This window comes from Pistacia vera, unplaced genomic scaffold, assembly GCF_008641045.1.
Source record: "Pistacia vera cultivar Batoury unplaced genomic scaffold, PisVer_v2 Contig956, whole genome shotgun sequence".
Classification (NCBI taxonomy): Eukaryota; Viridiplantae; Streptophyta; class Magnoliopsida; order Sapindales; family Anacardiaceae; genus Pistacia; species Pistacia vera.
The window spans coordinates 34,344-49,332 of record NW_022196841.1 but is presented as its reverse complement, the minus strand read 5'-3'; the positions used below and the strand labels follow the sequence as shown (position 1 = coordinate 49,332).

The following is a 14,989-nucleotide window of genomic DNA, read 5'->3' as shown; positions in this document are numbered from 1 at the left end:
TTTAGGGCCAATTTATAGAAAAAAATGGGAAAGAAAAATGACGAAAAAGACCCCTCCAACGGCTATATTTCAAGGGTAAGGGGGTCATTTGAAAAAAAAATTAAATTTTTTTTCGGCCAACCCGCCGGGTTGGCAGGTCTCTTTTAAAAGAGACAAAACAGCAACCCGCCGGGTTGCGGGTTGCCATTTTGCAACCCGGCCCGCCCGGGGGTTGCTGCAGGGTTAGGGTCAAATGGCAGTCCGGGTTCAACCCGCTTCGTTACGGGCCGGGTTAGGGTTGACCCGCCTAACCCGACCCATTTGTTCCACCTCTAACTGCAACTTCATCTTATGAAATTTTATAAATTTTCTTTTCACTTTAAATCACATATTATAAGAATAGTTTGCTAGCATAGTCCTCAAGATCAAAATTCCACTCTAGAAGATTTATCAGTGAAAAATGGTTATGAAGGGACCCAATTGGGTGGATTTGCACCCCCTTGTAGTGGAAGAGGTGGTGAGGGACTCTAGAAGGAGAAAAGGAAGATGATGAGAAGGTTGCGAAAATAGAGGAAGAGGTGGTGAGGGGACTTTGGAAGGAGTGAAGGAAGATGATGAGAAAGTTGGGAAAAAGGGGTGGAAGAGGTGGTGAGGGGGCTGTAGAAGGAGTGAAAGAAGATGATGAGAAGGTTGGGAAAATGAGTGGAAGAGGTGGTGAGGGGACTCTGGAAGGAGTAAAGTAGGGGAGTTAAAAAGGAGTTAGTTGTAGTTGAATGGAAGAAAATCAAAAGTTGGTAGATTTTATTAATTAACAAACAAATTTCCATAATTATAAGCAATATGAAAATTGCCTCCCGTTTCATAACTTTTGAATAAATCACTTTCATTTTCATGCATTAATAAGCCAAAAAGCAAACATAGTAACTACTACATACAAACCTTTGCCTGGCTAACTACTCCAAAGAAAAAACACAAAACCCTTTTGAATAAAGCATGGTTTGTGCCACCGAAAAGTTAACCAATACCTGTAAAAGTTGCTACTTGTTCAACATCTCCAACCCAACAAGACCTCCAAAACGATACCCATCCAACTCATTTTAAAGAGCAAAGGTAGACTCAAGTGGCACTGATTGGAGAGTTTTAACTTGAGCTTGCAAGAATCGAACATGCTTTTAGGCCTTTTCAAGCATGGTAGCAGTATCCATTTTCTTCTCACATGGCATCAGCTTTTGCAAGCACTGAACCTTGTCACTGATGTTTTGTCGATGCTGACAAGCCAACTCACGTTGTGGTCTAACTAGAGGCAAGAGCATGTGGTTGGGACAGACGGAGGATTCAAAATGAGGACCTTTTTGAGACGCTGAGGGAGAAGAAGAAGAGTTGTTGAAAGGTGGAAGATGATGAGAAGGTTGGGAAAAGGAGTGGAAGAGGTGGTGAGGGGACTCTGGAAGGAGTGAAGGAAGATAATGAGAAGGTTGGGAAAATGAATGGAAGAGGTGGTGAGGGGACTCCAAAAAAAGTGAAGGAAGGTGATGAGAAGGTTGGGAAATGGAGTGGAAGAGGTGGTGAGGGGACTCTAGAAGGAGTGGAGGAAGATGATGAGAAGGTTGGGAAAAGAAGTGGAAGAGGTGGTGAGAGGACGTTAGAAGGAGTGAAGGAAGATGATGAGAAGGTTTGGAAAATGAGTGGAAGAGGTGGTGAGGTGACTCTAGAAAGAGTGAAGGAAGATGATGAGAAGGTTGGGAAAATGAGTGGAAGAAGTGGTGAGGGGACTATGGAAAGAGTGAATGAAAATGATGAGAAGGTTAGAAAAATAAGTGGAAGAAATGGTCATGGGACTCTAGAAGGAGCGAAGGAGGGGAGTTAAAAAGTTGGTTGTAGTTGAGTGGAAAAATTTACATCACTAACTAAATTAATAATAGAGTAAACTAATGTTCCCACTTAAGGTTTAGCGAGTAAGTTCCTATCCCTGGTTTCATAAATTTCATATTCCTACCCTTAAATTAACACTATTTCCTTAATTTTGACTTTTTACTGTAGCGTAGCTCACGTTAGCATGCTAACCCGCTTAGGGGTGTTCAAAAGCGGTCAACCGAACTGGTTAAATGATTTCTTGAACCGAGCTGGTTTTTTTATTCAGGAAAATTCCCAAACCGATTTAGGGGAAAATCAATTTTTCGATTAATAGAAAAACCGGTTAATCGTTTTTTTTTTTTTTTTGAACTGGTTTTCCCCTTAAATTGGATAAAATTGGTTTTATTTTTTATTTTTTCCTGAATTAAATTGTAAACATCAACAATACATATCCAAATAAAAATTAAACATTCATACACATCCATTGACCACAACTGACAATAAATTAAAAATTGATACAAATCAAAGTCCATAATAAAACAAAAATAAAAGTCCATAATGAAACGTCCATAATAAAACAACAAAATAAGTCCCAAAGGAAAAGAACAAAAGAAAATGTGCAAGTACAACTCCACAAGTGGAAAGTGGAAACCAACATTAAGTCAATACGAGTAGCTCTCCCAATTTCTACCCAAACAAAAATTAAATGTTAGAAGTTTATAAAAATTAAATCATATTTTTTTCATTGCCTACAATAACAAAACAATTGAAGAAATCAAACCTCAATTAAATGTTGCAAAACCTTCAATCATCAAGATGAATACGAGTGTTATTTCCCTTTGCCAAAGACACAAATTCTACAAAAAACAGGTCATATAAATAATGGTTAAATTCAAAATACAGTCACTAAATCCAACAAAGACAACATAATAACTAATAATTGAAACTGAAGCAAAAAATTTACCTAACTTAAGCTCTGATATCTCTTCCAAGCTCTCCTTAATCATGAATGGTTCACGTGTAGCCCAAATCCAATCTTGTGTACAAATAAGAGCCTCCACCATCCTAGGAGTGAGGGAGCTACAAAATGGATCTAATACACAACCCCCAATGCTAAACACCAACTTAGATTCAACAGTAGAAACTGGCATAGCCAATACCTCTCATGCCATCGAAGAGAGAATTGGATCTATTTGAATTGACCTTCTACCAACTGAAGATATCAAACATCTTGTCCTTGTGATGCTGCTCACATTCATCCTCTAAATATTTAACCATCTCAGATTTGGTCACCAAAACCTCTTGTCCAGCCATTGCCTTATCGTACATACAATACATCAATTCTTTAGGATCAACATTTACATCTTCAACATTAACCTGACTTGCTTGTTGAGATTGTTGACTAGATTGCCCACTAGGAGAAGCATAAATGAGCTTGTATTGGTCAAATAAAAGTACAAAGTTGTATACACTTTTGTCTTCAAAAGTTCAGCATTAACATCATAGGAATTACTAATAACCCAATTCACATATCCTAACTTGAATCTAGGATCCAACACCATTGCAATGAATAACATTAAGTTGATGTTATCAATATTTGACCAATATTTATCATGTTTTCCCCTCATTCTCCTAGCCATAGTACTTAAGTCAACATCATTACTTTTACACCATGTTGAAAATCTACATTCTAATGGCAAAGATCTCGCGCATGTATGGATTACCAATGACAAAAAGTGAGCTCGACACACGCAGAGTAGCATCATAAAAAACTTTCAAAAAAGATAACAAGTAACAGGTATACCCTCAATCACTAGGCATAGGCAAACCCCTTGACTTTTCCCCTCTAGTAAGTTCATCTCTATACTTAATGTCTTGGATTTCCAACAACTCAAATGCTTTCTAAAATTTTAAAGCCATATCCAACATTAAGTACGTAGAGTTCCACCTTGTTTCTATATCAAGAACCAAAAGATTTTTTTGTTCAATCTTTTCTTGCTCTACACACTTCTTAAACCTTTGTAACCTCACTGGAGAAGACCTCACACACCTCACTGTAAAGCGAATTTGAAAAATGGAGTCCTTCATGTCTTTTAACCCCTCTTTACAATGAGACTCAATATATGTGCACGACATCTCATGTGCAAAAAGTCACCATTCAAAACACTTCCCTTCCAACTTTCTAACCGATTATGGAGATATCTTATTCCAACATCATTAGAACTTGCATTATCCATGACAATAGTGAAAATTTTAGAAATACCCTAATCAAGCAAACACCTCTCAATTGTCTTGCCAATTAATAAACCTCTATGACTGGCAATTGGTAAAAAGTTTAAGATCCTTTTGTGTAGTTTCCAATCATCATCAATGAAGTAAGTCGTCAAACACATATAGTTAAGGTTTTGGCAAGATGTCCATGTATTTGTGGTAAGACTTACTCTTTGACTAAACTTACTAAAAAAGGCCTTCAACTTATTTCTCTCCTCAACATAAATACTAAAACAGTCTCTAGCCATAATAATATGAGAGGGAACTTGAAATAAAGGATGTGCATCCCTCATCATATCACAGAACCCCTAACGCTCTACATGCCTAAAGGGCAACTCATCAATTATGATCATTCTAACTAGAGATCACTGTCTAAGCCTATCTGGATTGAATTTCCAAGTTGTAAGTGAAGATTGTGTGGAGGTGGCAACAATACCACTTGATTGGTCATGTGATTGTGTTTGTTGAAAAACTAAGATCCTTTTGTTTCTTATCCATCACATTCAAAGGGTACTTTTTACATCAACTTAAGTGATTCCGTAGACAACTAGTACCACTTTTACTTAGACATGCAAGCACATTCCCACAATAATCACATGTTGTTGTCCTGTCATCCATATTCTCACAAGGATTTACAATAAAGTGATCCCACATATTAGAAGTATTTTTTCGAGTATTAGAACTTACACGTTTGGGGACTCATGGTGGTCGTGGATCCGTGGAAGGTTGTGGGGCTACGATTGGGTTTGGAGTTGGATTCCTACTAGTTGGTGTCTTAGGATTCTCATCAGTATTAGACTGGTCAATAGCCATGGGATTGGATTTGGACATCTGCAACATCAACATGAAGAATATGTGAAAATGATTTATTAAACAACACTAAGTTGTAAAGTTAAAGAGGAATTTATATGTAATTAACATGATTAATCTTTATTATGTAGCACCTTCAAATGAACATGTATAGCTAATAATCAAAATAGATAATTTAGACATTATGGTGAGTGAATTACAATAATGATTTTTCTCTGAAAAGCAGTGATATGATGTTTCAAGTGAAGATAAGCTTCCTCATTTTAATTGATTAAAACTGAAGATAAGCTTCCTCATATATATAATGGTTCTACGATTCCTAAATGTCTTTCTTAAAAGCTCAATCCCATGATACTGTATTTATCTCACTACAACAAAAATGGCCTACGGTAACATGCAAAAAGTATTACCGTAGGTAATTCGTAGCATTTATAAGGATGCTATGACAACCCATGTTATTAAAAAGCAGACATTGATAACACTTTTTGTATGTTACTAATCATTTCAGTAACTATCATAAAATGCTATTGTTAAGTATATTGTAGCACTTATTCGTAGTTACGAATGATTTTTGGTAACACTGCATAAATGCTATAAATAAGTTTTCTGTAACATTCTTAACCTATTACAGTTTAATTTTCTATAACATTATGAAATGCTATAAATAAGTTTTCTATAACATTCTTAACTTGTTACAGTTTAGTTTTCTGTAACATTCTCAAAATGCTATAAATAAGTTTTATGTAACTTTCTTAACATGTTACAGTTTAGTTTTCTATAACATTCTCAAAATGCTATAAATAAATTTTCTGTAACTTTCTTAACATGTTATAGTTTAGTTTTCTGTAACATCTCAAAATGCTATAAATAAGTTTTTTTTGTAACATTATTAACCTGTTACAGTTTAGTTTTCTGTAACATTGTTAAAATGCTACAGAAGAGTTTTTAATAACATGTTAAAAGTGCCATCAAAGTATCATTCATTGCATTTAGTAAATGTTACAAAATTATTTTCCATAACATTTTGAAAGTGTTATCAATCTGTCTGTTATAGCATATATAAAACTGTTATAGTTGTTATTTAAATAATACAAATTATAAACAATGATACACTAATTTTCCAAAGAACATTTCATTGATGGTGAACCTTCATATATAAAAAGTTTCCATATATGCCTAATAAATAGGCACCCAACATCCTTTACATCCATAAAATCTAATATGCTTCATATATCATATCACATTTTGTAACATATAAACCTTCATATACAAAAAGTTTTATATATGCCTAACAAATATGCACCTATCATTTTTACATTATAATACCTAGATGATTGGAAAATTAACTATGACCAATAGTTAATACATTCCAATCATTCAAAAAATTCTAACAACAAAAACCATCATGCATACCATCTTCCATTCCAAATTGTGCTTTACCAAAAAAGTATTCTTGCATTTTCACAACCTACAAAACCATTAATACAAAAAAATCTTCAATTCCCATGTTATTCTCAAAGATGACAACACATATATATTGTAAATTCAAGAAAAGATTAAGACAAAAACACCCCAAATATTTAATGCAAAAGTAAGAGGAAAAGAATATGTTTAAATCTTCAACTTCATAATCACTAGTTCTAAAAAATGGCATCATGCAAGTTTAAATATTCAACTTCACAATCACTAGTGCAAAAATGCCAACTGCAATTTTACAGTTTGCAACCTGCAGTCTATAAACTACAGTCTACAATTTGCAAACTACAGATTGCATATTGCAGTTTGCACACCATCAAGAATCTTTCTTCACTCAATTAAATAACAAAGAATACATTATTATGTTATAGTGCAAAACCTTGAAAGTTTTACAAAGACAGTAGAGTGACCTACTTAGATATATTTCATGCCATGCAACACAATTTAAATAAAAATTAAAAACTTCTGAAGATAGATCAAGTTCTATACATAAACTGCGTGTTCTTACAATTAAAACATCGAATACATATATACCTCAACATGAGAAAATTTAGATACTAAGATAATGCATACCTCACCAGCAACTACACTAATGACATGAAGAGTATAATCTTGCCCAGAATTTCCTGCATCCAATAATTTAAAAGAGCAACAGTAAGTTTCTAAGTTATACCTCAACCTCAATAGGAAATAATGAAGCCCAAACCGTATTTGAACTATACAGCATATAAATAAAATACACCATTTTACATGGGCAAAGTAATGATATTGCAATACTATAATGTAGAGTAAAAGGAAAAAAAAAAACACAAAACAAAATATTCTCGGAAGTGAAACATAAGTATTTGATCATACGGTTAGTCAAACATTAATAAGAGGGAACTTGAATTATTTTCTCCCAGTAAATGAAGAAAAAGAGAAAAAAAGTCTCACTTGCAACATAAACCAACTTCACAGGTTACTAGACTCAAAACAAAAACGTATTAGGTACCTAAAATGGAAAAGAAGTTACCTAAAATTGTTTTCAAAAAGGTAGGACAACTTTGTCAGAAGGCCAAGCAACTGTACTCTCAACAACTTCTTCAACAAAAACCATTTCGGATGCAGACCTCCACAAAAACGCATTAGGGACCTTGGCTATATCAATCCAAACTCTCATGTCATTAGGTCCAATAGGAACATGATGAACAAGTACTTTTGGATCATCTGATGAGAAACGTCCTTCAGCCACTACTTCAGTAGACCCACTCCAATCAAGCAACTTGAATTTAGTTTTGTGGGGGATTGTTTTCACAATCTATAACACCAAATGGATACAATAAAACAATTTCCATTCTCAAATGAAATGACTAAGGGAAAACGTATACATTTATTGACACATAAACATCTTGATATAAAAATAATCTAACCGATACATCTTTGGATTCTTCAACTGTTTGTCTTTGACCCTGTAAAGTTCATGTGAGACTATGAGAAAAAATACAAAGTATTTATGAAATTAGAGAAAAGGTTTTAGTGATACTAGCCTGATTTTGATTCAAAGCTAGGTTGAGCAAGTCCTTCATATGATTCATTTCCATTTTCATCTCACCTTGCTGTTGTGCCATTTGAGCTATAAGGCTGTCCCTTTGCACTATTATGGACAATTGTGTAAGAGTTACACCCTTTCCAAGTCCCTTCACATGTCCACCTGTATCAGGACCTAATACCTTTGTTATAGCACCTTCTCTCAAGTTTGTAGGAGTTGGCAAACTTGAATCATTACCCATTTGTTGTAACTTTTCCTATAAATGCAAATAACACAACATCAAGATTTTTCTAATTATATAATACCATATATATAACAAAGTACTTATAATTGCTTCTGCAGTCTTGGTGTTGATTGGCTCACCATTCTTTTTCTTGTGAGCTTCAATCCACACCTCAACTCTAGACACGACCCGCTTCCCAGTTTTCTTTTTCTATCAAAAAATGAAAATAATCATAAATGTTTATACTATTTTTCAATTTAAAACTACAATCACATAACAAAGAATGAGACATTACTATATCCTCAGTCATGCGAGCATAACCCCTTCGACCACCTGTGTAGGAAGTTTGTTTTTTCCTCCTATTTTTCATTTCTTCACTTTTACCCTAAAATGACCATATGCAACTACATCAACAATACACATATGCATATATAATATAATGACCATATGTGTGCAATGTTATAATTACCTTAAACTTTGGCCCTAATTTTTCTTCTACAAACTTTTTCCACTCACTAATACTCTTGATGTTATTAGGTTTGAGGGCCATTCTTTCCTCTTCATTTTTAGCCATCTTAATGTTACTCACCAGCCTAGACTTTGAAGTTCTCCAAAGAGCACTCATCTCCTTCAACACATAGTGTTTCTACCATTCCTGATCCAACTTATATCTTGCCTGAGAGGTATAAGTAAATTGTTAAAATAAGCACCAAATATATATGTATATATAAACATGCAGATTCATACATAACCTGAACACATTTCCATAATTTCTCTCTCATGTCAGAAGGAAGCTTTCTCCAATCAGGAATTGTAAAAGGTATAATTTCTCTCCCAAGAGGTCCCAAGAATGAAGATAGCTTAACAGATTCTTCATCAATAGGCTGACCTTTGTCATTGAACTTGATCTCAATCCGATTATCACCATTCAAAGCAATGGTCTTCATTTTAGTTGGACCTCTTTTTTTCTTAGGCACGGTTGTGGAATCCATAATTTCTTATCTTTGTCTCAATTCCTTCTTAACAAATCAAAAAAAGTTAATTATTAAGAATCTAAAATAACATTAAAATTACAATTAATTATTAAAAAATTAATAAATGCAAAAAGCCCCATTACCTATAAACAAGGTGCAACTACAATTACACGATATACAATATGTAAATGAATAGATAACTAGCTTCAATCCACAAAATAAAAAGTAATAAACAGTGTACATAAAAGAATTGTAGTTCTGTTTAACTTAAATTTACAAAAGTACATAAATCACACCAATAGACCTTCACAATCCTCTATCACGTAACTAACTTCCTCACTATCATCATAAATGTTCATATAGCGTGTTGTAACATATTCTGGTCTACTAGTCAAATCCTGATCCTCATTATACATTTCCAGCTCATAGTAACCTCTCGGTGGTGCCTTCAACACAATGTACCAACTAGGTGAATCGATTTCTCTAGAGTAAAACACTTGTTTTGCTTGAGATGCTAGGAAAAATGGCTCCCTTACATATTGATTCTGACTTTGGTGCAAATTGACAAGTGTAAAACCATCTTCAAACTTAACTCCATGTCCAGCATTCGCCCAATGACACTTGAATATTGGAAGCTGAAATTGAAAGTAATCTAATAAGATAATTTCTTTTATCACCCCATAGTATGCAACTACATCAACAACTTGTGAAGTGTCTTTTGCACTTGCTCGACATATTGTTGTCGCCTCAATTGAAACACCACTATTTTGTGTTGATTTGTCAACATCCTTTGTGTGAAACCTTTGTCCATTTATAACATAACCATTATAACTCATGGCATGATTCCTTGGACTATTTGCAAGCCACTTTAGTGTTTCTCCATCCTCACATATGGAGGTTAGGAATGAAACCTATACAAACAATTTTAAAAAGGTGTTAATATTATTTATGAGATGACTTACAAAGTATTTAGCAATCATTCAAAGTATAATACCTTTTCTTTCAACCATGTTGCAAAATTATTTGCATGGGTCTTTTGGAGTAAGTTGTGATTTCTCTCAAGATTCTTGTTGGATTGCTTTAACTCTTCCAAATGCATCCTAACATGAAACCAAGTAGTGCAAAAGTCATATACAATGTAAATAGTTATCTAAATTGGAAATCTAGAGATAAATACTTACTGTAGAAATGGTTTGGTCACTGTTGTGTTAAATAACACATAACTATGTGCTCGCTCTAACACTTCATCACTTAATGACATTGACTTTCCTCCCAAGATTGGATGACCTTCTAGAATTACGTCAGAAAAGAAATCTTGATTACGAGCATTTTGATCATTTCCTCCAAAATCATGTTTAAAATACCCACTATAGAAAATAACAGTTTCATCAACAAGATAACATTCTACAATAAAACCTTCAGGTCATGCACGGTTTTTAACATATCCTCTGAGAATCTTCATGTACCTAAATAAAAATATATCACATTAAATTAATGTCTTTAAATAATAGACGAATTTAAACGAAGATGGGTTTAACGATTGATCACCTCTCAAACGGATACATCCATCGATACTGAATGGGTCCACCTAGTCGTGCTTCTCTTCATAAATGAATTGAAAGGTGGATCATGATATCAAATAATGACGGGGGAAAGAATCGCTCAAACATACATATGGTTTCAACAACTTCATCTTCTAGTGCAACCACAACTTCTCTATCAATAACTCGTTGACATAATTTATTAAAAAATGCACATAATCGCATAATTGCCATTCTTGGTCCCTTGGGTAACAAACCTCTTAATGCTACCACGAATAATTGTTGTATTAGAACATGACAATCATGCGATTTAAGACTTGTTATCTCTTGCATTCTTCAATTGATACACAATTCCCAATGTTTGAGCTATACCCGTCATGTAATTTTAGATTAAATAATCTCTTACAAAAATTTTCTTTCTCCGTCTTTGATAACGTATGTGAAGCCGCTGGAAGGTATGTTCTACACCCATGATCTTTTGGATGCAACTCATGACAAACTCCCATATCTTCTAAGTCTTTTCGAGCATTGATTTTGTCTTTTGTTTTTCCACTGATGTCAAATAATGTGCCAATTATACTCTCACAAATGTTCTTTTCAACATGCATAACATCCAAATTATGGCGTAATGGCAACTCCTGAAAATAAAATTTGCAAAAAGTTATAAGCAATACAAAAATCATATAAAAATTGTGGATAACAACATAAATAAAATTCTACGAAACCAATTAGATTTTCCTTCCAATATGGCAACTCGAAAAAGATAGATATTTTTTTCCATAATGGAGTAGCTTCGCAATCTCTCTTCCTTTTCTTCTTAGAACTCTTTCCCCAATCATTCTCAAAATCCTTAGGAGTAGACAAAATTTTTGCACCATTCGTGATCATAGGGCTTCATCCCTTTTCTTCCTTTCCATCAAACCAAGCCTTTTTTTTTTTTCTAAATGGATGAGTAGATGATAAAAATCTCTTATGACCCATATAACAGAATTTCCTACTAAACTTTAACCAATGAACATTTGTCTTGTCACCACACAATGGACATGCTACTTTTCCCTTTGTTGTACATCCAGAAAGATTTCCATAGCCTCGAAAATCATTTATGGTCCACATCAAAATAGCCCTTAAATTAAAACAAGAATTGGTGTACGAATCATAAACATTTACACCATTATTCCACAATTCTTGTAGATCTTCTATCAGAGGCTGCAAATAAATATCAATGTCCTTACCCGGTTGTTTAGGTCCTGGAATTAATAAAGTCAACATGATATTTTCTTTCTTCATGCATAACCAAGGCGGCAAATTATATGTAACAAGCATTACAGGCCAACAACTATAAGTTGTGCTCATGTTTGAAAAAGGATTAAAGCCATCAGCAGCCAAGCCAAGTTTAAGATTTCTAGGATCTTCTGCAAAACAGGCCATTTATAATTAACCAAGTCCCATGTTACAGAATCCACTGGGTGACACATCTTGCCATCTTCACTTTTGTGTTTGAAATGCCACTGTAATTCTTCCGCCATTTTGGGTGACTTGAACATCTTTCTAAACCTTGGTATTATAGGAAGTATCTCAAAGCTTTAGCCGGGACACCCTTCCTAATTTTCTTCGTTCTTTCATCTACCTTCCATCTTGAAGAGCCACACTTTGGACAACTTTGCAAGTTTTTTATTTCTTTCCTAAACAAGCAACAATCATTCGCACAAGCATGAATTTTGTCATACCCCAAATCAAACTCCTTAATAAATTTTCTCACAGAGTAGACTGATTTGAGAATCACATTATGCTCTGGTAACATGTCTCCAAGCATATCTTAAAGGCCATCAAAACTGTTGTCAATCCAACCATTCGTAACTTTGTGTTTATATAAAGCTACAATGGCAGACATTTTTGTATACTTGGCACAACTAGGATATAAAGGAGTTTCAGCATCTTCCAATGATTGCGTGAAATCATTGTCTCTTCTCTCTTCTGATGTTGATGCATAATAATTGGCTCCCATATATGCACTAGTAATTAAGTTAAAAGCATCTGAACTCTTTACTTGAGTAACAGTTTCTGTAATATCTTCTATTTCACCATGATGGAACCAAATTGTATATGTAGGATCCATTCCTCGTATAATCAAATGCTCATAAACAATGTCTATACCATGATGAGTCAAGTTGTGACAATCTTTACAAGAGCATAAAATCTTTGCTTCATAGCTTGCATTCTTTTCAGCCATCCTGACAAAGTCCCATGCATCTTGAATGTATGCATCCGTAGCTCTATCAAAACAAGAAAAAAAAAAAAAAAAAAACCTAAAACATCTAAAACCTTGTTAAGGAAAATCATTATTACTTCATACACATATGGAAGTGTGTCTTTTAATCTTTTTCTTACCTATTAAAAAAAAAAAAAAAAAAACCTAAAACATCTAAAACCTTGTTAAGGAAAATCATTATTACTTCATACACATATGGAAGTGTGTCTTTTAATCTTTTTCTTACCTATTTAGATGCACCCAATCCTTATTCATCATCATCATTACTTAATCTACACAATTATTAAAAGCCAAACAATACATGAATAATTATAGGTAAACATGGCAAGAACATTATGAAAACAACGAAACATGAGTTGAATGTAACCAACATAATATGCAAATTCCATTGAACAATACAATAATTCTTACTCTCCGAATACTTAATGGTTATAGCTTATTAACTCCAATCCTTCTTGTTGCAATAATCTTTAATTCCCACTTGATATGGGACAAATTTCGATCTGCACAAACGGAAACACTATTACAATTTGATAAATACAATAAATTCATATTCAAATATGCACATGCAAACTGTTTGAGACTTCGCTTTTTGCAAATTGCAGTTTGCAATTTTTATAAACTGCAGTCCCCATTTTTGCAAGCTGCAATTTGCAAACTGTAGTCTGCATTTTTGTAAACTATAGTCTACATTTTTGCAAGCTGCAATTTGCAAACTGAAGTCTGCATTTTGATGTGTTATTACTACAACATGCAAAAATAGCAAGTGCACTAGTCGCACAAAATAATAAAGTGATGAGTGAGTATAGTTCCCACGAGGATTGGTTGCTAAGCACTAATTTTCCTAAGTGTTTTTCAAGTTGGAGCAATCGAATTTGTTTGGATTAACGGGAGAGAATTAAACTAAAACTAAAACAAAATATGGTAAGTGTTAAAAACTAAATTATGAAAGCAAGAATTAAAAACAAGGGTAATATCATTTTAGACAAACGGGTAGGGTTTTGACTTCATTCAGACTCTATGAGTTAAGCCTACGGATTATGCTATTTCCACATTCACATGCACTGATTGTAAATCGAATTCTCTAAGTTATAAAGCATACCTTCTCAGGCTATGTTTTCCTACTTTTTCCTATTAAACTTCCGCACCCAACAAATTGAAGATTAATAAGTCCAAGTTCATTAAGCACATGGAATCCTAGATTGATTTCATTGATTCTTAAATCTATCTCTAGCCTTCAATACTACAATGGTGATTACCCAAGAAGCTTAACACGATTTATTTCTCAATCTCACCATGTTCAACAAATAAATTCCATTGAAAATAGAATAACCACACAATCTATGTACTAGAATATGGAAATAACAGTAATCAATTCATTAACCCATAGAAATCCGAACTTAATCAAAACCCTAACCCAAAATGGGTAGTTCATAACTAAATCAAAATACACAGCAAGAAAAACAACAAACACAATGTTCAACATATTGAAATGCAGAGAAAAGAGTAGAGATCTCCCCTAGTTGAAGAATCCACTAGATTCAAGCTCAATTCTTCTCTCTAAATATCAAAATCAATTCAAAACTGAATGAGAACATACGAAAACTGGATCACCCTACGAAAATGGTAAAGTTTTTCTTTTATACCTCGCCCAAAGACCTAAAACTTTCCTAAAATAAAACTGTGTGTTTTGGAGAAACTAAAATTCACAGACTTTGCCATGGCAAAGAAAGAGTTTCGCCGCGGCGACGAGGTAAAATGGAATCTTGTGCTTAACAGTTTTCGCCACGGCGAACCTTCATGAAGAATTCTGAATTTACATAATTGCCTTCCGCTTGCTTCTTTGCTTGAATCTTCGATCTTCGATGCTCTCCCATGGGAACAAGCTTCATAGTGCTTCACTCTGCTTCAGAACTCTCTCAACTTCTGAGATCCGCTTACTTCTGGGTCCAAAAACTCCAATTCGCTCATTATTTGCGCAAAATGTCCATTTTGGCCTGAAACACAAAATGTAAAGACTTAAGTAGCAATTCAGTCAAAAATGAACTAAGAAGTATCTACAAT

The 14,989-nt window shown here is 34.0% G+C and overlaps 1 protein-coding gene across 1 annotated transcript; it reads right to left on the bottom strand.

The window, feature by feature from the left end:
- Nucleotides 1–9,405: 9,405 nt before the first annotated feature.
- On the bottom strand, nucleotides 9,406–12,084 carry LOC116121024. Its single transcript, XM_031406984.1, has 6 exons — nucleotides 11,674–12,084; nucleotides 11,063–11,294; nucleotides 10,788–10,922; nucleotides 10,297–10,531; nucleotides 10,110–10,215; nucleotides 9,406–10,026 (listed from the first exon to the last, which is right to left on the bottom strand). The coding sequence occupies exons 1-6, from the start codon at nucleotides 12,082–12,084 to the stop codon at nucleotides 9,406–9,408; spliced, it is 1,740 nt and encodes a 579-aa protein (XP_031262844.1).
- Nucleotides 12,085–14,989: the final 2,905 nt, after the last annotated feature.